Here is a 24760-nt window from a genome sequence, read left to right on the forward strand (position 1 = left end):
TTGTTGGCAAAGTGTAAGTGGGTGGTTGAGTTTAATGAGACAATTTTGGGCACACTAGGGTCCTAGTCAAATTTTCTCTTTGCTAACACCCTCTACTTATGCTGCTCTCGGTTCTCTCTCCAAAAAATTCAAGGTGACTGTTGACTAAACCTTTAATAACATGATGACCACACAGGGTGGGATAGATTTTATTTTCATTGTAGCCATCTGTTATTTATGTGTTTGTCGTTTTCTTGCCTGTTCTATTCTTCAAGTCCCCATTTAATGGAACGACACCAACATGACTCACTGACTTACTCATTCATTGATACACATGCCATCCATTTATATAACAATAGGAAATGTAACATTTGCAGTCTCTGGAATTCTTAAAGAGTTAAAACAGCTTTACTTATTATCCCTACTTGAAAGTAATTCTTGAAGTATTTGAAAGGGCTTGAATACACCTGAGTTAAGGACTCATTGTGTTGATTGTATGGAAGCAGAAAAAAAAATAACTGAGGCTGATTTAACACCTAACTGTTTCAACAATGGCTCATGAGTGTTTTGGTTATTGAACTTAAGGAACCAGATGAAAACTGAACTAAAAAACAAGTTTTCTAGATTTTTATCATATGAAAACCTAAGATTCACTAGGACTCTTCTTCTCCAGACTGTTGGGACCTTGATTTTAAAATGAAATGCAAATTTTACTTTCATCTGAAAATATGTATATATTGGTCTCCACCCTCAAACTTTGCAATTGTGGTTATCCTGAAACATAATACAGCTGTCTGCATGATGTTGAAGCTGAAAACTAAAGGTTTTAACATGTTTTCAGTTGAAGCAACATAACTCTGGATGTCTTTCCCATTGAGTGTGAAATCTGGAGGATGATTTTTATTTTATTTTTTTCTTAAGGCAACAAAAATCGATAGCTTTTGCTTCATTGTTTGAATGTTGTGATGATGTTTAATTTTACTTTTGTACAGTATTAACTTGCTTGCTTATTTCCAGATGCCAATCTGCAGTGAAAACGTCTGCAATGGTTCTGTGATGGTGCCAAGTCAGGGTGTTCACAAACCAGATGAGGTCAGAACTAAAGAGGAACTTCTTCCTCTGGCTGCTGACTTCATTGACCAATACTACACCTCCATCAAAAGGCAAGTTCAGCTCATAATACCGTAAAAAAATAAATAAAGTCTCTAAACCTGTGTGACTTGCTATATGGAGATTTTGAGTTTTTGGACAGTTAAACTGTCATCTAATTAATCATAATAAAGTGACAAGTCTGTCAGCTCTGCTCACTGAGATATCACTACATGGTGCAATATACTTGGGTTTCCAGTGAGTCAAAGAACTGACCTAAATTCTCCTTCTTCCCCCAAAATATGTTTAGTTAGAAGACTCATTGTCAGCTCTATATTTTCCCCTGTAGAAGATTTTAAGTATAGTAAAGAAAATATTTGAAAGGCCTGGTTTGGTTTCAGCTGACTCTCTGTAAATGAAACAAAAAGCATTCTTGGTAAATTAGAGAAGCTGCAGTGGCTTTGGAAAATGTACTTCACTACAGACTCCACAGGATTTGTTAATGGAAGAAATCTAGTCTACAAGAGACATCCGGTATGAATAACGTCACTGAACAAATCTGACATTTCCAATGAGTTTTCCAACTGAATTTAAAAAAAGAAGACTAGCAAAAAGAGCAATCAAATACTTTAGCTTGTCAAACATAAACAATGGGTCTGTAACCTTTAGGATGTTTCACATCCAAAATGGATTCTGAAATTAAACTGAGTGTTTGAACACTCAAATAGTGTGCATCACCAGCACACTTGTTTGTTTATGTAATTGAAAAGGAAGGGAAAGATTTTATTGTACAAATAATTAATTTAGGCAGCCAACCTTAAACAATCCTGGTGAAGACTACTGACTTGACATTTGTCAAGCAGACTAGCATGATCATGAGATCACATGCATATTTACAAAAATAAACTCTGTGCTTACTGAATCTGAGTTTCTCTATTTGAAATGTGTTATCACAACATCCTTTTTTATTTTCTAGTACTCTAGTCATAAAATTTGTTTTTGGGATGGATATTCCAAATCAAGTTAATTAATAGATGTTACACAAAATCTCAAATGTAAAACCTTACTAAAGGCTTGTTTTTTTGTTGTTTTTTTCATAAGATTAGAATAGATCACACAGAGTTCTTTATACTTGTTTTTGATGTATTGTTTATTGATCTTTTGGTTTTATTGATTTTACATATAGTTTGTTCCACTTTTAGTCACCATGGTCAATTTATCATTTCCAAATTTGCCCCATCAGTAAATTTGACATCATCTGTATTTTGATTCATGTTTATACAATGTTAACATGTGAAACCATGAAGATAAGGCAACCATCTTTTACCTACGGGGGTATTGTTTATGATGACTATAGACAGGCCATTGCTGGTACGCTGTAGAAGAATCCAGTTTTAGTCTTTCAATGAAAACTTTAGCAGTTTAATTTATTTTCACGTTCAAAGCGAGAAACCTGTTTTGAGATTCTTTATCACACTAGTCACTGTTGATTTCTGAAACATTTCCCCATTTAGATGTTCCTTTGCTTCTCTTTTAGATTGAGTGCATGTATACACAACACCCATGTGGGAGCCCATATTCTCAATGTGTCAGCATGTTCTGTGACTGCTTCTTAACAACTTATCATTTGATACTGGTTTGACAACACCACATGTCCTCACAATTTAGTATTCTGTGTTGTCAGTTGTTATACTGTATCCTTGAGCCTGTCCTGCCTCTCAGGTATGGCTCCAAGGCTCATGTGGACAGATGGGAGGAGGTGACAAAAGAGATTGAAGCTTCAGGGACTTATCAACTAAAAGACACTGAACTGATTTATGGAGCCAAGCACGCCTGGAGGAATGCTGCCCGATGTGTGGGACGGATTCAGTGGTCCAAACTACAGGTTGTACCCAATATGTCAACGATTCTGCATCTTGCTAGTAAAAAGTTTTAACTTTTTGGTAGTTGTTTCAAATAAGTTGGTAATTTTGGGGGGAAGAGGGCATTTGCATAAAAACCTATACATTTGGAAATTGTTGAAATGAACATGGTAAACTGTGGGATATGTTTTTTTTTGTTTGTTTATTAGCTTCTATTCATCATCTCATTCTCTTAACCACGAACCCCATTATAATCTCCAATGGACGACAGAAGCCTTTACTCCATCAAGGTTGAACTTAGCCAACTTATCACTTATCTGGGATCTATTTTTATTTATTTTCCTTTTTTGGTCATTCATAATACATATGTCATGGCCATAAGTAAGAGTGGGTACCTTGACAAATTGAGAAGTTCACATTCAACCTTGAGCACGTTCACATATCTTGGTTACTTGTGCACAAGAGATGTACATGCTTGAAGCAGAGGCTGATCCTGAAAAGGCAGAAATCCACTTTTCTCTTTTTGACCTCAGATGAAGATGAGCTGAGAAGATTTGCTTGTTGTTATGCTGAAGGCTCTGGACAATGTGGGGACAGATTATCAAACCTTGGATTATGTATGACTGGTATGACTTTCGTGCTGTCCTTGGACCAGTCCACCAAATCTTTACTCTCCCAGAGTTTTTGAACAAATCATGGGAGTTTATTTGTCCATTCCACATGCATTGTAAAAAATTACTTATAAGTGTCCGCCATATTTCTGAAGAATGCTTTAGCAGTATTGCCCCCAGGGATGCCTTAAGGGTTATTTGGTAATTATACACCCAAAGCAGCAGATGTCTCTGCTTTCCTGACACAAACTTGAAGTTCTTGTTTCATTCCTGTTTGTGGACAGGATCTTCAGTTGTAGAAATAGAAAAGAGGGCATCTGGTTCAGGAACCATGATTTTGTGAATCATGTCATACTGTTGGCTTTTCAGGTCATAGGGTGCACTGGGTTGGTTTTCAGGAACTGGACGAGAGTCTGCTGGTTTTAGTAAAGTTCTTAACTGCTGAACGTTGCAAAAACATAATTTTAATTTCCTGTTTCATATTTTCTTTTTTAGGTTTTTGATGCCAGAGACTGCACAACAGCTCATGGAATGTATAACTACATCTGTAACCATATCAAGTATGCCACCAACAAAGGCAACCTTCGGTAAAACCACACACTAAGTTAATACTATTTATACCATTATTTCTTTTCAGTTTTCTTACTGTTGCAGCTCTGCCTTGGTTCCCCTCATTGCATCTGATCCATCTGTCGCTCCATGTAGCTCATCACCCCTCTCCATCTCCAACTACCCCGACTTGACCCTCTGTCCCATCTGTCAATGTGCGCTCTGTCTTAACGTCGTATATGACACTATCTGCTGCCTGTCTATTTATCCGTCAGCACTTCAGCACCAATCATTGCCCGGCTGGTAAGGCGGCAGACCTCGCTAACAAGCAGTCATTTGTCAGACCCCTGTGCTGCCCTCACACACATTCTGCCAAGTCCTAATCACATGTGACATCTCACATTTACTTCTCGTAAGATGGATGCATCCTGACTCATTACTACAAGTCTCCTGGCCCTCTGAAAGCTGGCTCGGATGCACATGTCAAAAAGAGGCGCCACACAAATGAGACTGAAATTCTGGCTTGTCTGCTTTAACATCGATCAATAAACAATGTTTAAATTTTAATGTAGTTCTTTATAAATCACTAAGGGAAAACATGTCAAACATTATAATTGAGGACCTCTTAAGCCACTGTCATGTCATCATCTTAGTTGTCAGTTAGCTGTCATACCTGAATAATCTATAATGTGTAATCCTTTTTAAATTTGTTATTCTTTTTTTTCAATGTAATAAAATCTGAAGTAATTTAAAGCTGGATTATGTTTCCAATTATCTGCAGCTTTGTTCTATAATTAAATTGAGAAGTAGAACATTTTATTATGATGAAAAGCATGCAGCTAATCTACTAGAAGCTTTATAGCAGCCTTTCTTCATCACATTAAAGGAGTGGGACACTTTATCTGATTTTTGCTGAACTAAACAATAAGTGCATTAAAGACCATCCTGTTTAAGATTTAATCAGGGAAGCAAATTATTATTCACATTTTTTCTTTTTTCTTCCCAATCAGGGCCAATGAAGAGAAGTATTGGTGGTTTTGATCATTGGCTAGTTGATTAGTGCATTACTACAAGTGATTGATCACAACATGTGTTACTCCAAAGAGAGATGTTTGCCTATAATTTCTTACCATGACCTTGTTTCCAATGGATGCAGACTTGCAGCACATCTGGCCCAGATTCAGACAAGCTGTTCAGTAAATCCATCACACCCTCCTCAGTTACTGACAACCAGCTTACCAACATTAACAATCTCACACCGTAAAGAGCATTAAGACACCAGTGGGATTTAGATTGGGCAACATGTAGCCAGGCTTTGACAGTATCATCCATCAGATAGTGGTCTAGTTGATTAATGCAGCACTTACTGTACATCACCTGATGTGTTGTTACATCACCTCTAACTTCAAAACCAGTGTGTACAGAAGCCACAAACATGCAGAGATGTCAATATAGCTCAGCATTCTTTTTTTGACTTTACTTAATTGCATTACAAAATAGAGCATATTCCTTATTCCTCTTTTGCAGGTCAGCAATCACCATATTTCCACAGAGAACTGATGGCAAACATGATTTCAGAGTGTGGAACAGTCAGTTGATTCGCTACGCAGGTTACAAGCAACCTGATGGAGGTATTCTGGGAGACCCTGCTAATGTTGAATTCACAGAGGTACAGATCAGTAAGATTCAGCTGCAGAATTGTCTGTCTCTTTGGCTAACATTTGGTACTTTCATCCTTAGATCTGCATGCAGCTTGGATGGAAAGCACCAAAGGGTCGATTTGACGTCCTTCCACTTCTGCTGCAAGCCAATGGAAATGACCCTGAGCTTTTTGAGATCCCTGAAGACCTAATTCTGGAGGTGCCTATCATACATCCAAAGTGAGTTCTGCTTTTTCTTTTTGGCATGCATAAAACATACAGGATGTAACAAAACGACAACAGAGAAGGCTGTACTGAGGGACATCCACCCACTTGCACATCTTTTTAACCACACTTCTCAAACAATGGGCTCCTTTCATGGCAAGAAAGCTGATTGGTTATCTTTGCATTCCAACTGTGCTGATTATTCCCTGAAAGCACAACTAGTGCTTGTTTGTTTTTTTGGTGGTAACCACGGGACTTATTAGTGGAAACTTCGAGCTTCTTATTTGTTATTCGTTTTGTTTACTTTTCCTGCAACAGAATATCTGAAGCCAAATCTTAAAAGCCGTAAAACCCTTGGTATCTTAATCATTAAGCTCACCTTGCACGGTACCATTGTAATTACACAAAAGAATCAGGTTTTACTGCCACACTATCATTCACAACTACACACTTACACATGCACTCCAAGCTATAACAGCATTGTTAAACACTACAGAGTGTTTCAGAATCCCTTGACACACAGATCACCCTGCCAGACGCTTCCAGATTTGGCTTTCTTTTCTCCATACACATGCATCAGCTGGCCCTTAGCTCTGGCAGCAGCTTGGCACAAGCTCCGGCCACGGATAGTGTCTCATCATTACACAAGATTAAACCCAGTGCTGCAAATAATAGACTGAAAGCAATGCTATCAATCCCCCCAAAGGTTTCAACAGGCCACACTTCCTTTGGCCAGGATTACAAAAGCCTTAACAATGGGTTTCATTTTGGTAATGTTAGTTTTTGGACACACAAATTTTTTACATGCCTCAGTGGCAATTACACTGGCTCTTAAGGATTCTAGTGATGAAGCATATTGCTAGCTTGGTGGTGGATAATGAAGCAAATTATCTGATGTAACCCTTTGACTACGTCACAGTTGTCTCCTTCATCTGCCCAGGTTTGAGTGGTTCAAGGACCTGGAACTGAAGTGGTACGGCCTCCCAGCAGTTGCAAACATGCTGCTAGAGATTGGCGGTCTTGAATTCACTGGATGCCCCTTCAGTGGCTGGTACATGGGCACAGAGATTGGCGTGAGGGATTTCTGTGACAGCTCACGCTACAACATTCTGGAGGTATTTTTCATGCCAGAAAACATAGTCATGTGACATTAGAAGCAGGAAAGAATTGAAGGCACAGATTGACTGCAGCCTTGTGTCAAGACAAGCATGTGTTGTGTCATCAAATGAGCCAAAAACAATGTAACTAGGCAAAATGGAAAGAAATCTGATTTGCAAGAAATTTGCAAGAAAGTGTTTGTGTGTTATGGTGTTAAGCTATACCTAAGCAGTTTAGCTTAGGTATAGCCATAAAGGACTCTAAAGAATCCTTTATAGCCTTCAGTTAAAAAAAGGTGATATTGCAGATGGAAAATGCTGAACAAACTGTTGTTTTTGTCTGTGTCATATGTCACATAGCAATACTCAGACATGTAAAGAGAAAGGTTTCCAAAGATTTCACCCCAAATCAGAGCAATCCAATTTTGAGGAGCACTTCAAGGCACATGGATGCCAGCTTTGGATTTGTCTTGTAACTCAAGTGCTTAAATTGTGGAGAAGGCTATTGGCTTCTTGCTGCCCTCTGGGTTTTTCTGTTTTATTCAGCACTAAGTAATTTGCCAAATATGAAACCATGGTTTTAACTCAAAGACCTTGCATGCCAGAAATAAATAATCTTTTGACCAATTACAAGTTCTTAGGTCAATACAGTCTTGCATTATTAAAATATGACTTCTTGTTCTGCATTTTCACAAAATGCAAAACATAACAAAAACATAAGCTGAATATGGATGCGACGTCTGTAAAAATAAGCACACATCTAGAGTATGAATGTACCACTCATAGGAATAGCATTCTAGTACTTTGCTGGGATGAATCAAATAAATGTGTAATGATAAGATAAGTGACCTTGGAGAAGCAAACTGAAAGGTTATCTGGTCATTTTGAAATTTCACTGTTGGTGGGGATGGGGTGTAAGGGGTTCTTAGGGTGAGGGGGGTATTTTCATTTAGAAGACATTCCAAACATTTGTCAATTGTTACAGGTATTCCTGCAAATTTCCTCAGAGGTCAGACTTTGGATTGGTGTGGGTAATTGCCAACATCTGAAAGAGATTTCTTAGATTCTACATCCTACTGGTGTTAAAGTTCACTACAATATAATCAGCAAAGCAATCAATGAGTTTATCAGGAAAGCCATTCATCTCTGTGAAAAGTACAGGTTCATGGCTTAGGATAGCTTTTACTGAAAGAACAACAGGAACTCTGGAACCATGCTATTTGGAGAGACAAAAAAAAAGTTGAGATATTTGATAATTCACAGTGACATGTTTGGTGAAAACCAAACTCAACAAATCACTACAAACTGTCATATTAACTGTCAAGCACTGTGTTGATGAGCTCTTCTGCATAACATCCAGAATCAATTGTGAGGCTGACAGGTGAACATGGGCAGAAACTGTATGCAACAGAATGATATCTAAATGGATACTTAAGAAAAAGTCTATGTGGCAGTATAGCTTACTCTTTCAAAGTAGTATATAAACTTTAAAACCACATAAAATTTCTTTTTTAGACATAAACAAAAATGGTCATGTTTGATTATGTATAATTGGCAAAAACAGCTCACAACACCAATCACACAAGGTAATAAGTAAATTAGTTTGGCTCAAGTTTCAACTACAGGCTTGGGCACCTGGAAGTGAATTATAGAATGAACTCTCTCTATAAAAGTATGACACTCAAGAAAAACAGCAAATATAAAACAGATTTTGCAGTAGCATATTTGAAGTGGAATTTTAACTGAACTATTCTGAAACATGTAAATGTAAACAAAATGAAAGTAAAATGAAAAATGTACTACAAAGTGATGTGAAGATACTTTCATATAGATGATGGCTTAAAATTACTTCTGTAAACAGTAGCTTATTGGTTTTTTTCCAGTTTCTTGTAAACTGCATTTTCATCTTGACATAGATTTTTATAGATTTTTGCCTAGTGATGTGGGATCGGATGGGGTGTATGTACACTTCATATTTGATTGAAAAATCCAAGCTTTTGGGAAACCCATATAATCAAACCTTTTTATCAAACAAGAAAGCACAATGCATACAATTGGTTTTCACATTAATATCATCTCATTTATCTTATGTTTTGTAGGAGGTTGCCAACAAGATGGGCTTAGACACCAGGAAGACATCTTCCCTTTGGAAAGACCAGGCACTTGTGGAGATTAATATTGCTGTTCTCCACAGCTTTCAGGTGATTGCATCCTTTGCTTAAAGTTGTTCTAAATATAGATTTCAAGGGATTTGAAGGTGTGTGCATTTTCCTCTTGGGAAAAGAGAGCCTTTTGTCATATTGGATTCACAGCAAGTTCCTTGTTTACAAAAGTGATCTCATCTCCGCAAGCGCCCTTCTGAGTTATATGCTCAGTGTAGAACTACACATCATAAACAAAGCTTAATAAAACATTGACATTTACATGGCTGTGGTGCAAAGCCATAATAATATGGGGTATTTACCCTAAAGACAGACTTTTCAGAGTAACAAATAAAATAAAATGTCTCTTGACTTGTCTGAATCATTATGTTAACTTCTGTTATAAGCAAGCTTTAGAGGGTTTATAGAGTGCCAATTTATCCACATTTAAATTTGTACTTTTGTCAGGGCTTTATGAGAGGGATTTTGTGTGATAGAACAACACAAAATTGTGCATATTAGTCAAGTGATAAAAGTATTACATGGATTTTCAGGTTTTTTCTCATAAAAACTGAACAAACACCAATATGAGGACTAAGGAACACAGCAGTCACTTTAGGAATAAAATTGTGGTCGGAATAAAGGCAATATCCAATTTCATTGTCAATTTTATTTATAAAGCACTTTAAAAACAGATATTACATATTACAATGTCAACCGTTATGGAAAAGCTAATGAATAAAATGAGTTTTAAGAAGTGATTTAAAGTGTTCCAGACTGTGGGCAGATCTAATGTTAAAAGGCCCATGCTTCAGAGCATTTTTACCTAGCATAATTCAATTAACTTTCTGAAAATTGTAGTAAAATTGGAGAACCTCCATAGAATCCACTCTTTCGATAAAACAATTTAACATAGCTATTTGCGTTGCACACAGTGGAAGAGTGACAGGAGGAAAGCTGTTTGTAAAGAAAAGTCATAAGATGCCCCATTTTCATTTAGTTAAAATAAATATCGTGGATAAAGCAACATGTGGCAAATAATACTTTGGTCATGTTCAACCTTTGTGGTCAAAGTACAAAACTGTTTGCAGCAAAATAATTTTTACAAACATTACCCTAAATACACAATGTCTATGATGAAGCATGGTGGTGGCAGCATTATGCTTAGGGCATGCTTTTAATCAACTCAGAATATTAAACTGTTCAGAGTTGATCATAGAGCTGAATGCAAGATCAGTTTTAAAGTAAACATGCTGGCATTAAAAAGATTGGAGTACAGTTTCTAATTCCATTAGGAAAATTATCAAAACATTAAAGGACGTTGGTTTGAATGGCTATGTGAAAATTTAGATTTATTCAGAAGTTGTGACATGACTAAGACATTTCTTTCAATAAATTGAGCTATTTTATAAAGAAGAATATCAAAAATAAACTTCAGCCTCAAGATCGGAACTATGTTAGAAAATTTCTCTAAAGATTTGCTGCTTAAATGGCAACAAAAGGTGGAACAATATTTTACTGGGGCCAGTATATAATACAGTCATACTTATGTGATTTAAAAATAAAAATAAAAATCAGGTATTATTTTGCTCCTTTTCTTTAATATGAACATTTTGTGTTCTACTTAATACAATACTTGAACTGTATGTGGGGGGAAAAGTCCATATTACAACAGGTGTGATTTCTTTTGCAAAGAAATGTTCAGTTTCTGAAGCAAACTGACAATTAGATTTTTTTATTTTTTTTTTGCAGGTCAGTATTCTTTATCACTGGAGGATTAACCTAATTTCCAGTTTTAACAGCCTTCCACAACTTGTTCCTCTTGGCTAGACATGATTAAGGCATTTTGGGAAGAATAAAAGCTAATGACTCAAGATGCCTATTACCCATGTTTAGAGCTTTGGGTTTTCTCAGACCAGCTAATTTGAATTTGCTCTGTTGGGCCGCAATTTATTCTATTATGCTTTTTCAGACATTTTGTGTACTATACCTTATAATGGGATGACATGTGCCTCCCACAGTGGTATCTCGCACATTTGCACGTTATGCAGTGATCTGACTGGTTTTATTTAAAAGAAAGTTATCGGTTTTGTTGGAAGATTTATTATGACATTGGTTTGTAAAGTTGCATTATGAAGAATATATATTTGCTTAGGTTTACATGTCAAAAATCCAAATGCAGACGACCTAAAAACTACTACATTTAGGGAATAAACATACTCATTGTGCAGAATATGTTATATCTCGTTAATAACTGCTTCCAGCTTGCAATCTGCTAAATTAGCTTTATTTTTTTGCCAGTAGGTGATGTGTGTAATATCCACAGTATTATTTCAAAACCACTGAATTGAGCAGTGCTTGACAACATATGGAGGAGGGACTCGCATTCATTACTTTTGGGTGCTAGATGCGTTATCTAACTTAATTTGGGTCACACTTGGTAAACCTGAATCCATGTACTTATTATACACTTATTTCATAGATTTTTTTAAGGGTTGGGAAGTTTATGCCACTTTGTTCCTTACGTTTTTTCTTTTTCCATTCCTTACTTTTAAAATATTACCTTTCTTCCCATATTCTTGCTTTATACTTCAGACTTGCAAAGTGACCATAGTGGACCATCATTCAGCCACAGAGTCCTTCATGAAGCACATGGAGAATGAGTATCGGGTGAGAGGAGGCTGCCCTGGAGACTGGGTGTGGATTGTGCCTCCAATGTCAGGAAGCATTACGCCAGTCTTTCACCAAGAAATGCTCAACTACCGTCTTACACCTTCCTTTGAGTACCAGGTGAGAGGGTTGCAATTAAAAATAACCCCTGCAGACCAAGAGTGGCTGCCTTAGATGTGAAACATTTTTTTGTTGAAAAATGTCTTATTGTTTTCTTTTTCTGTGTGAAAAAGCCTGATCCTTGGAACACCCATGTGTGGAAAGGAGTCAACGGGACACCCACAAAGAAAAGAGCCATCGGATTTAAGAAGCTTGCCAAGTAAATGTGCTTGCTTATATTAAATTAGTGATTTCCTTTATTGGCTCACTGAAAGAGCCAAGTATACATTGCAGCCCCAAATGTCAAAGATAATAGATTGTGTGTAATGCTAATTTACACAAGTAATCACCCTACTGATAAAAGCAAGACCCATGAAAGGGAGGCTAATGTGCTCAGCAGTGAAATTCATCCAATCAACCCCTCTGGGAGTAATCATAGTTCTGTCAGTTTTCTTGTCTGTGCATGCGCTTTTGTGCATGTATGATCTGCTATTAATATAATTGCCTCAAGGAAAGTACAAGCTAGGTAATCAGTATTACCACCCATCCGTAGCTACCTGCAACAGTAGCTCAATAACAATTGCTTTGTGATCATGGCAGGAGACACAATGACTCCACACTGTGCCCTGAATTAGCTTACCTTGGATGGTTCAGATTCTTGCTCTTTTTATTTTCTCTGCATCTCATTGATGTTGTCTCTCTCTTATCCCCTCCACAGGGCTGTGAAATTTTCTGCAAAGCTAATGGGGCAAGCCATGGCCAAGAGGGTTAAAGCCACCATACTGTTTGCAACTGAAACAGGAAAATCACAAGACTACGCCAAAACTCTCTGTGAAATCTTCAAGCACGCCTTTGATGCTAAGGTACTCTTGCGCCTACCTTGCATCAGTGTTTCCAAAAGTTGAGCAAGATGTTTTGATCGATTTCAGCGAAATCTAATTGGAAAAGTACAAATTCAAACAATTCCTGTCTTCTCTCTGCCCCTGCCTGATGAAGCCAATTAAATGCAAACTGAGACCTACAGAGAAAAACTGAAAAGTTTTTATTTTTTTATGTCAACTTTTTGTCATGCAGTGAAGAGCCAGAGTTCTGGGCCAATTTTACTCACTGAGGCATTGAACAGATAGTTTAAAACAACATTCTGAAACACCTTTGGCTGTGCAAATCTGTTAAGCAGGAAAAGATGCTGCTCTCTATCATGTACTTGGTGGATTTCCTCTAGGGTGCATCTTAATTCTCCTGTTTTTGCAGTGTGATCAATTACACAAGAAGACAGTCATGCATGCAATTGTGCGTCACAGAGAGTGGGTGTGCACAAATGGAGGGCAGATGTGAACGCCTGGGGCAAACTTTTGTTGTTGCAGGGCTAAAGCCTGTTTCCTCTTCACGCCTTTTGCTTGTGCAGCTTTGCATGTGTGTGTATGAAATCAGCGCGTGGCCCATGGCAGACACGCACCCTGCTGAGTTGTGTGCATCATGGCCACTCCATGTGTGTGGCAGCAGCATATTATCATCTCGTTAGAGGTGAAGACAGAGTGGTCATTACAACCTACTCCTTTGCCAGCGGCTGTGTGTTCGGCCCTAATTTACAGGCTCAAAGCATCTGTTGAGTGGAGTGTGCAGAGAGGAGTGAGATGAAAACCAGAACATATTGGTAGCTGAGATCTACCACTATGTTCTGAGGAGAGATCTTTCACCTGCAGGTCATTTCCATGGATGAATATGATGTGGTGGACTTGGAGCATGAGACGCTGGTTTTAGCTGTAACCAGCACATTTGGCAATGGGGATCCACCTGAAAATGGAGAGGTAAATATAAAGTTTCTCAAAAAGCCTTTTTAAATGATCACAGCATAATAACAGTCTTTCACTTGCTGGTGTAGAAATTCGGAGCTGCCTTAATGGAAATGCGCCACCCAACTTCCAACACAGAGGACAGAAAGTGAGTACAACTGTGCCCTCTTGAACCCCATTTTCTTAAGTAAATTCCTTCTCACCTCTCTGTTTTGCCCTATCCACAGGAGCTACAAGGTCCGATTCAACAGCGTGTCTTCTTACTCAGACACTCGAAAGTCCTCCAGTGATGAACCAGAGGCCAGGATCAATTTTGAGAGCACAGGACCACTTGCTAATGTCAGGTAAATTTATTAATAATTAATTTTGTCATTATAACTAAAAGCTCTATAAAAAAATCCCATTAAATTCACGAGAAGGTCACATATGTGGTTCACAGAAACGTTCACATGTGAATGACATGTAAATGATGTGAATCACATGTAAAAGCACATGTATACATGGGATTTTGGATCATTTCATGGTAAAAACCTATGTGATCCCCATGTTTTCAAGTGTATCACGTTTTCGCATGTGATACAAATAAAAACGTGAAACGGGTATGTTGGATACACATATTTCCACATGTGTATTCCATATAAATTATGGGATGCACATGTGCATGTGATATACATAGATGTGAAATACATGTATGTGATACACATGCTATACCTATGTAGCATTTGACTGATATACATGTGACACACATGTGATGTACATGTATATCACATGGGATACATATGTGACGTGTATCCCATGCATGTCATGTGATGCACATGTGTATCCCATGTGCATGACATGGGATACACATGTGCTACACATGTTTTTATATGTATCACGAGTTTCATATGTGTATCACGTTTCCACATGTGTATCACATGGGTATGGCATGGTGTATATATGATACACGTGTAAAAGGTGCGGGTAAATGGACTGCACTTGTATAGCACTGCACTCAAAGTGCTTTACATTCACATTCATCCATTTGCACTGACAAACGAACACACATGAATCGAACTTACAACCTTCTGATCACAAGGCGACTACTCTACCCACAGAGCCACAGTCACTCTGACATGTTTTCACATGCATCATAAAATAGTTGAAAATATATACATTTATAAAGTAATGGGAACCACATTTTTATACCATGAAAATTTCCAAATTCTTCATGCAATTCACTTTTATAACATGGGATGAATATGAGGTCGCTTGTCGATCTTATATCATTTTAGAATTAGAAATAACTGCATTTTGAATAAACTTGCAGCTATGAATCAAGACTTCCAAGACAGAAAGTCTTATATATATATAAAACTATTTATTTATTTCTGTTTGAAACTGAAATGACTTTTAACATCTGAGCATGACACCATACAGATTTGCCCCAAATCAGACCCAGACAACCAACAGAGGGGGGAAAAAAAAGAACTTCAGGTAAAACCTCAGCGACTGGTCTTTCACCTTCTTTCAGGAGCAACTATAGCATTCGACTGTGAACCTTCTGAGTCTCCTTAATGTCTTCAAGGAGGCTTAGAACACACACACACACATGTTGGCATTGGTGGCTTGTATGGGGTCTTCTTGGACTTGGCAGTAACTACAGGTGAAGGCTCTGTGAGTGGGGGTGCTCAGGTGATGTGTTTCCTTCTCCAGTGCTGAAGGTGGTGAGGTCTCTGGCTGTTCTGCTGTGTTGTCCCATTCATTCCTCATCTGAGCTTTACTGGATCACTGGCTTTGAACAAAATAGAAAAATTAATAAAACAAAGCTCATATGATCTTGAATACATTTTATGTGTATTTTATGTATGCACACACTCGCGCACACACACCCCTACTTTTACATTGGTATGTAATTTATCAGAATGGCATGGGTGCCCTGATCTAACAACTGATCTGCTAAATAAAGAAGCACAACATGATGGTGTTTGGTGTCTATCGTTTGTCAGACTAAAGAAAACACTTAAGTTGATAAAAACTATGATTCTCTTGGCATTTAAAAGAAAAATCATACAGTGTTAAAAACAATAATTGGTCAATTTCTGTTTTTGAACTGGGAGAATAAAATAAAATGTTAATGATAAATTATGAGGTCATCATAATAGTGAACTCACTCATCGGCCACTGATGACTGCATACTCTCCGCTCCGTACACGAAGGGAGGGGCGAGAAATGGCCGTTTTATTCTAAAGGTCTTCAAAAACGGTCTTCTTTGTTTGGGTTCAATCACACTCTCCATGGTTCTTTGAGTCTCAAAGCCTTAGAAATGGTTCTGTAACACTTCCCAGAGTGATAGACGCCGATTACTTTGTCATTATGACTTTTTTTGAGACATTTTAGCTTGCTTGATAAAATAATTGGACAGCTGTTATAAAATTACTGTGATGTGAAACATTAAGTGTGGCCAAAATGATAAACTGTGTGAAACTGGGAGGGGTTTGGGGGCTACATTTTGATGGCCATGGGCTTGTCTGAGCAGTGTTGGTTTTCAGGACATCAAACAGAAATGTGGAAAATATAAAATACTGAGACAGGTAAACGGGATTCAGAACAGAAATCTGATTTCTAGTTCATTAACTTCAGTTTTTCCTTGTCTGAAGATGGAAATTACAAGTTTCCATTTGAACTGAAATGTAACATGATGTAACTTGTATTTTACATGTCACTGCTTTCATTCATTAATACTTTTCCACTCCACTGATGCCTGCCTGCAGGTTTATAAGTTTGCCAGCTGTGCGCCCTTTGTCATCAAGCTCACACTGTAGTCTGAAACTGAAATTGTCTCCACCTTTACTTGTTTAACCTAAAACAATCCTTGCAGCATTGTCTTAAATCACTTATCCTTCTAGTTGATGCTAAGAAGAATATACCTTGAAATGTTGCTCTTTAGTCATACCAGCTCTTTAGTCATACCAGCTGCCTTTAGGTTCAGAGGCAACACCAGCAAAGTTTCTACATGCTATATGAAATCTGCTGTGGATTTGTTACCATTAAGTGTCACATTACAAGAAAAACTTCTCAAAATGAAGATACTGTGAATAATTGTTCAATCATCTGTTCTAGACTGTGCTGTCTGATGTAAGGGTTTTAAGCATATTTTGCACCTTGGGACACTTCATTATTTAATGCAAAAACCTAATAACACCCTAAAATCCCAAACTATGTTAGATGAATATTCTGCAAAATTTGAGTGTCACTTTAAAGTCAGATGCATTTTGTTCATAGATTGTCTTGCTTTGCATAGTCGTCTAATGCTCATGTCAGCAGATTTTGAGGGAAGATTATTAATCTCAGAACAAAGCTCAAGACTGTTTCTCAGCGTAGAGGCTATAGAAAGAGTTTAACTACTCTATGGTGATGATAAAAATCCCAGGGCATCATAACAAAAGTATACATTATAAGAAAGTATTTGCCATCTTAAAGAGTTTGTTTCAGATCATCAGACAAAATTACCAAAGAGCAACCAAGATCTAAATAAATTCAAGAATGAGACATTGTTCTTGTTGGCACCCTTTTCTCTTAAAAGGCTCACATTGCCATTTCTATGGCTTTTGGACTCCAGTGATCAAAACTGAGTGCCATTATTCACAAATCAAGAAAACATGGAACAATAGTGAAATAATACCAAAATCACTGCGAGTTAATAAATTATCTAGGAAGTCGCAAATGATTAAAGAACAACAAATAAATGGGCTAACAATGGCATCCATGAGTGTTCTAAGCCCAAAGCCAATGCAGATCAGTAAGTTCACATAACCCAGTCTCAAGCCAACCCATCTCAATGGTCCCAAAGGTTCACATAACCCAGTCTCAAACCAACCCATCTCAATGGTCCCAAACTTTTGGAAAACTATTTTCTGAACTGATGCGATAAAGGTTGACCATACTTGGAGTACTGTCATAATACGCTAGGGATAAAGCTAACACAGCAGTTTAGTAAAGGAAAAGAGTATTGAAATGGTGGTGGTAATGTGAAAGTCTGTGACTTTTTTACTATTTCAGGACCTGGACGACTTGCCGTAAGTGATGGAATCATGAAAAAAACTTTTGTTTTGTCACAAGTTATATTTGTCCGATATTACAGTTGAACTCAACATTGCATAATAGTGTATAAAATAGTTTGATTGTTATTAAGATTTCTAAAAGTTACATACCAGCCTTGTAAGCTAAAACATGTTGGATCAACATGCTTACCAGCAACAATAAAGGTTCTGTAGTGACAGTTGGTGGTCATCCATGTTTATGTTTTGCTTTTAAGTTCTTTCTTTCTTTTTTGTAGTTTTGATACATTCGTTTTTGTATAGGTTCTCAGTGTTTGGCCTTGGCTCCCGGGCCTACCCACACTTCTGCGCCTTTGCCCACGCTGTGGACACGCTTTTTGAAGAGCTGGGGGGTGAGCGCATCCTACGCATGGGAGAAGGAGATGAGCTGTGTGGCCAGGAGGAATCATTCAGAACATGGGCCAAGAAAGTTTTTAAGGTTTGTTCCTTAGGTGAAGACCTCAAAGGCTTGTGTTGTGGTTGGATAAAGTGCATCGTGACATTAAAAAAAAATAAAATAAAAAATGCTGGTTACCTTCCAAGGCAAATTTTAAAAGCCTGCAGCCACAGAGCGTCACAAACAACACCAAAAAGCCATATAACACTTTCACACAACTTTAATTTATAAAGTGGCACTTTTATGTTATTTGACAAAACCTTGAGACTGGATTTGAGGAGTTCTTTTTCTTTTCTTTTTTTTTTCTAACAGCGATATTCTTTCCTGTGGTTGTCATTGCTTTCCAGGCTGCCTGTGATGTGTTCTGTGTTGGTGATGATGTAAACATTGAGAAGGCCAATGACTCCTTGATCAGCAACGACCGTAGCTGGAAGAAGAGCAAGTTCCGCCTAACGTACACAGCTGAGGCCCCTGCGCTGACAGAAGGTAGTAATCGTGTGGGAGCATAGCTATGAACTACTAAGGGGTGACTTGATTTTAAGCGTCCAATAAGTGCTGATAAGTAGCTTTACACAAAATAACTGTAATTTATCAGTGACTCAGCTATTACATCACTTGGAGATGTAATCTGAGGCTTGACTGTGGAAAGAGATTTTAATGCAATTTCAAGCGATTTTACCTTTTTAAAGGCTTGAGTCAAAAATAACACATTTGGTCTGTAAATGTGAGAAGCTCAGCTTCATACATACAAGGGTGTAACAGGATTCTAATATATAAGGAAGACTGTTTATTTAAGTAAATTAATGTTTACCAGTGAATTAGTCCCCAAGCTGTATAAGCAAAAACAGTAAGGATAACTGTAATTTAGAAGCCAATAACAGTTTTCTGTCAAGTTGCCACCCACACAAATATTCTACTTGGACTAAGAGTGGTGAGGCTACAATCAGTTGTGGAAATATTAAACTGAGACGCACAAAGGCATGTTTAATATGAAGTAAAAGGACCCAGAAAAGCAGCGAAGTTCTGATTGTTAAATCAGAGTGCATTTACAGGTGCATCTAAATGTATTAATATATAATTGAAAGGTTATTTCAGTAAGTCGAATCAATAAAAGAAGCTCATAATAAATTAATTGCAAACAAATATCTTATTATGTCTAATAATAAAATATGTTCTTGTTTGTCAGCAGAGGGAAGCATAAAACATGCTAATGTTTTCTGGTTGATCACTGCAGATGTTCTTTAAAATTGTCACTTTCTGAATAAATTAATTGTTTTTGCAGTTTTAAGCCATAGCTATCAATTGTATGCCTCATATAATACCTAATTTTTCTTTAATTTCCTTTAATGACTTGAATTGAAAATGTCTTTGCTCTGAAAAGATGCAACAGTTCAGCATACTGTACTTATGTTGGCTTACATATACTGTACCTCTGTAAGGTTAAACTGATATACAATTGCATTTTTGTGTCTCTTATGGTAATTGTTTATCACAGGTAAATATTGATCTGTTACATTACCACATTTTGGTTAATAGTTGCCAAGCTATAAAAGCAATAATATAACTGTAGTTTTAAAGTGTGAAACCATATTTTCTACCAACTAACCACCCACACAACTGTTTGCCTTGGAGTATTGGTGGGGAAGCAACAAACAGCTTTCCTGCAGTTGTGCAAAAATAATGGCACAGAAATACAAAACCTGAGAGAATTAGGAAACAAAAGGATTGGAACTAGAAAATTACTACTAGCACAATTACAACAGAGGACAATTAAAATACTTTCCCTGTTATGTATTAAAAATCTGAAGAACTACTGTAAAATGAGATGATTCTTACCAATAAAAATAACATGATTTAATTGTGTGATGCGGTAATTTAATCTCTTTCTGAGTTATAATATGTTATACTATTTACATATCTGTGTGTGGGGGGGTTGGGGGGTAAAGCAAATGCCAAAAGGCAGATCATACAATTTACATAGAAAATAAGAGGCATTAAATGTGATAGTTTGCTATGAGAAATAACCATGGATAAAAAAATAAACATGGTGATTATTAAAAAATGTAATAAAATATTTTTGTTTGTTATTGTTAATATTATCCTCTGAAAAGGTTACAATTAGTATAATGGTGTTTGCAATGCACCCACACACTAATTAGTTCTACTGCACTGTTCTTCTGTGGGTAAGCTCATTCTATCTAGAAGTTGTTTACAAATATATACAATAAACATAGTTAATAGCATATTTTAAAATCACTTCTCCCCTCTTCACTAGAGCTAATTGTTTTTATTTATCTTTTTATTTCCACCAACTCAGATTGACTCTTGCCCCCCACTGCTATAAGTCATGATCACTAAAAAAAATAAAAATAAAACATTCAATATCTTTGTGTAAAGGTCAAAACTCCAGCAAACCCCAAAGTTCTAGGAAGCAGCTTTATTAGAAGACAGACAAGTTTCAGTCTGTGACTCTGATGAAAGTTGATCTTTTAATAAAAGTGCTTCCTAGAACTTTACGTTTCACCTTAGGAGTCGGTACAACTGTGCCAGAAACAATTTAAATATCTACGTAATGAATGTATGAAATACCTTTTCAAATGGAATTCCTAAAAACGTTTTGATGATGTTCTACTTATGGAGAAACCACAGTCAATGATTCTAGTCAGAATCATAAACATCAGAGTCAAAACTAAGTAAATCAATGACAAAAGGCTTAATCAAACAAAGATGGTGTGTTATCAAAATATAAAAATCATGTAATCTAAAGAAATTCTGGCGTTGTCTTTAAGATAATTAACATGTGAATATTTTTTTAGAAACTTACCTAGTTTTCCGTTTTCATGCTTTTTTGTTAAATCAGACACAAAGACTGAGGGTACTCTCAAAGTGTATCAGCCCTACAAAGTAGAATGCAGAATAGTTTGTGATACCTGTAATAAAATGTAATTTCTACCTTATAGCATTATACAGTGTCCAGAAGAAGAAAGTATATGGAGCAATGATGATTGAAGCTCAAAACCTACAAAGTTCAAAATCCAAGTAAGTTCTTGCTTTAGCTATAATATGAAATCCATTCAGTGTATTCTTTGTGCACAACTTATTCATTCTGGAAAGTGAATGAAGCAGATGGAAAAGGGTGCAATATTTTTTTCTTCCTTTCCTGTAAACCTCTAGTCTTTTTCTTTTTCCTTTTAGTCGCTCGACCATATTAGTGAGGCTCGACACAAACAACCACGACAGCCTGCGCTACAAGCCTGGCGACCATCTGGGCATCTTCCCTGGCAACCACGAGGACCTGGTAACAGCACTCATAGATAAACTGGAGGATGCTCCGCCTGTCAATCAAATCGTCAAAGTGGAGTTCCTGGAGGAGAGGAACACGGCACTAGGTGGGTGATGTTATTAGCAACGTCACGCCACTGTGTGAATACAGGGGACATGTAATCAGGAGGCTTTCAGTTCAAAATCTGGGAACGAGGTGAAAATGGAAATGTTAATAAGATACAGTTTTTCTTACCTCAATAGACTATAGAGTTACACTTGCAGAGGGAATCTGTACTCAGAAATCTTTCAGTTTTGGCACTTGTGGTAACACTGGATGATGCAACTAAGCGACAGATACACTGTGACTGTAAAGCAACATGATTTTCTTTCTTTTTTTTTAAGTGTGTGAGCTTGATTTAAAACACTGCCTGACAAATTGAGCCATTTTTGAGGGTTTGGCATCCTCTCTGGTAAAATGATTTTTACCAGTGTGAAACAGCAACCATACGATCACAGAAAAGGGATTTTGTTACTCATTTATTCCTACACAGCAGTTTAGTATTTACAAACAAAAGTAGTTTTATATATGTTTCAATGTTTACAGAAAGAATATAAAATAAAAATTCATGCCATCACTACAGGAATTCCAGTTGTTGGCAAAAATGAGTAAATGAATATAAATATCCACCAAACTGTCTAAGACTCTATTGACATAGTTAATATTTATTTCAGCTTCTTTAATCACACCAAGTTTTGTTATCAAAAGTTTCCACTTTTTAGACACTATGGAGGTTTATTAGACCGTCTAGCACCACAAAATATGACGAAAACATTCAGTATTTATAAAGACTTTACAAACTTAAAATGGATAGATCATTATAAATTTTGTGTTTAACACAGTGCATTTGTGTCAAATGATTAGATGCATAACCGAGTTCATTTTAAAATACAATACTGGCATGGTCCTCTAACCTCAACTATGCACTTTATATCAATCAACTATGTGCATGGATTCAAACCATAAGCTGCAACTTTTAACTTCTTGCAGTATGGTGGGCAATTTGAGTTTTGCAAATGTAGAGAAACATGACAGAATAATTGATTTTGAACATCGACTGGCTCAGCATGTGCAAATAAACTCAGCATATAAATATTTTCCACCATGATTAATTTTAATTGCTCATTTTATGTGAAGTAGTTATACAGCAGATTTCAAAATAACATAGAGACATTATCTTATAGCAAGCTATAACCTGCTCCTTGATTAGAAAATAAAAACAATATCTTTGCAATTGTGAAGCTTTGTTGACTTAATGCAACTGTTAACATTTGAGTTGTGTACATAAATCAAATTTGATCTTCCATGGTGTTTGGTCTCATGTAATATAATGGCTGCAGTTTTAACATAAAAATATAATGCTACACAAACTTTTATGTTCCCTTTTGCATGCAGGGAATTAGATTGTTGTGGTGGTTTGGAGACTTGAAGACAGGACAGAGATAATTTCTAAAATACAATACTTTGCAAAAGTATTAAAACCCCTTGATGTTTTTACAAACTGCCTTGTTAAAACCAACAATTTTAGCATGGTTTTTTAATAGGATTATTTGTGATTGATACAAAATAGCACACAGTTCTAAAATGGAAGGGAAATTATCTATGATCCTAGATGTGTGTTGGTGTGGAGTGCATTTGTACTCTACTAGTAACTGAAAACCTACACAATCGGAAGTCAGTCATTTAGTAAAAATAATCATCTTTTTCATGAAATTTACTCAACTATCAGTAAAGCTATACTATAAAGGTTTCCTATGAGATATTTTTGTTGTTGTTACTTCACAAGGTTCTCTAAAAAAAAAGGCTAGATAGAGCACTATAGGGACACGAAGAAAGTCACTGTGATAAGAAGCCATTGGAGTTTTGTTTTCAGTCTCATTAGAAATGGATGGGATGCAGAAAGAAAAGTATTCTGTAACCATGGGGTCAAAAGTGAACATTTTGGCCTTAAATGCAAAACATGTGGTTTTGTGTGCCATCAAATTAAATTAATTTAATTTAAAAAAAATCTATTTACATACCATACATAAATATCTTGTCCAAAACGACTGAAATTAAAATACTTAACATCAATTCAAATCCTAGTTATACAAGACTGCAGTAAGGTTAATTATATTTTGGTGTACCACATAAAATCCCAACAAAATGTACATTTTGTGGTTACTATACCACAAAATGTGCAAAAGTGCAAAAATGTGAATACTGTTGCAAATTGCAGTAGCTCAAAAACAAGCTAAAATAGTTTTTTTTTTGTTTGTTTGTTTTTTTTAAGAGAACTACAACCAATGTTTACATTCATGCATTGGTATAACTAATCTGAACTGACCATTTTTTTACTGTTTTTGTGTTTTATCTGCAGGTGTTATAAGTAATTGGACCAGTGAGACCCGTATTCCTCCCTGCACTATCAACCAAGCTTTTCAGTACTTTCTGGACATCACTACTCCTCCGACCCCTGTGCTGCTGCAGCAGTTTGCAGCTCTGGCAACCAATGACAAGCAGAAAAGGAAATTAGAAATCCTCAGTAAGGTACATTTAGATGGCATTCTATGTCTTTCCTCTTACAATCAACTATTATTGAGATATTATTAAGCATTTTCTCTGATTTGTGGCCACAAATGTAAAGAGTTCACATAAAACCATTTTTTATTTTTTCAACTTTTAGCTTAATACTTGCAAAAATGTGGCTTTGACATTTTCATTTAATATGATCTTCCATTTGGCATGAGCCCCTCTCCCTCGACCCTGCAAGGAAAAGTGGATATAGACAATGGATGAATGATCTTCAATTCTAACGTCTTTCATTCACCATGTGCCTCGGCTGCAACAGTAAAGATCACCTTCATTATGTTTGCTAAAATATGGGAGATGGTTTTCAGTGTCTTAAAGGAGATTTGATGCACTTTGCACCATTGAAAATGGGTACAGTAGGAGTTAGCTGGAGCCAAATCAGAGCTGTTGATCGCTCTAACCCAGGAGTCCTCCCCCCATTGTGGTGCCTCCCACAAGTCAACCTCCATTTTTGTTGATGTGTGAAAAAGGCTGGAGGAGGCCAAGAAGTGACTCATGCGTAGAATCACTGTCACTAAAGTGAGAGCAAAAGATGGAGGGCTTCTAAATTTGTAAAATAAAATGGTACAGTACAGTGAGCAGTGCAGATCATTTTTGATTTTCAGTTTAGATCTCAAACCAGTCTTAGCCGTGTTT

At 36.8% G+C, this 24760-nt stretch overlaps 1 protein-coding gene across 2 annotated transcripts in view; it reads left to right on the forward strand.

The window, feature by feature from the left end:
- Positions 1 to 24760, forward strand: part of nos1 (nitric oxide synthase 1 (neuronal)) — a 52126-nt gene that overhangs the window by 19393 nt on the left and 7973 nt on the right. Inside the window, exons 5-23 of one of the 2 annotated variants that reach the window (XM_028034322.1) lie at positions 997 to 1142; positions 2791 to 2953; positions 4037 to 4128; positions 5618 to 5759; positions 5831 to 5970; positions 6896 to 7070; positions 9152 to 9253; positions 11789 to 11983; positions 12097 to 12182; positions 12681 to 12825; positions 13666 to 13770; positions 13845 to 13903; positions 13983 to 14099; positions 15175 to 15231; positions 18099 to 18273; positions 18579 to 18717; positions 21192 to 21270; positions 21427 to 21620; positions 23913 to 24082. In XM_028034322.1, coding sequence (XP_027890123.1) covers positions 997 to 1142; positions 2791 to 2953; positions 4037 to 4128; positions 5618 to 5759; positions 5831 to 5970; positions 6896 to 7070; positions 9152 to 9253; positions 11789 to 11983; positions 12097 to 12182; positions 12681 to 12825; positions 13666 to 13770; positions 13845 to 13903; positions 13983 to 14099; positions 15175 to 15231; positions 18099 to 18273; positions 18579 to 18717; positions 21192 to 21270; positions 21427 to 21620; positions 23913 to 24082 — 2481 coding nt within the window. The remainder of the gene's footprint in view (positions 1 to 996; positions 1143 to 2790; positions 2954 to 4036; positions 4129 to 5617; positions 5760 to 5830; positions 5971 to 6895; positions 7071 to 9151; positions 9254 to 11788; positions 11984 to 12096; positions 12183 to 12680; positions 12826 to 13665; positions 13771 to 13844; positions 13904 to 13982; positions 14100 to 15174; positions 15232 to 18098; positions 18274 to 18578; positions 18718 to 21191; positions 21271 to 21426; positions 21621 to 23912; positions 24083 to 24760) is intronic. The other variant, XM_028034323.1, reaches the window with a different exon arrangement.

Source organism: Xiphophorus couchianus, chromosome 12, assembly GCF_001444195.1.
Source record: "Xiphophorus couchianus chromosome 12, X_couchianus-1.0, whole genome shotgun sequence".
Lineage (NCBI taxonomy): Eukaryota > Metazoa > Chordata > Actinopteri > Cyprinodontiformes > Poeciliidae > Xiphophorus > Xiphophorus couchianus.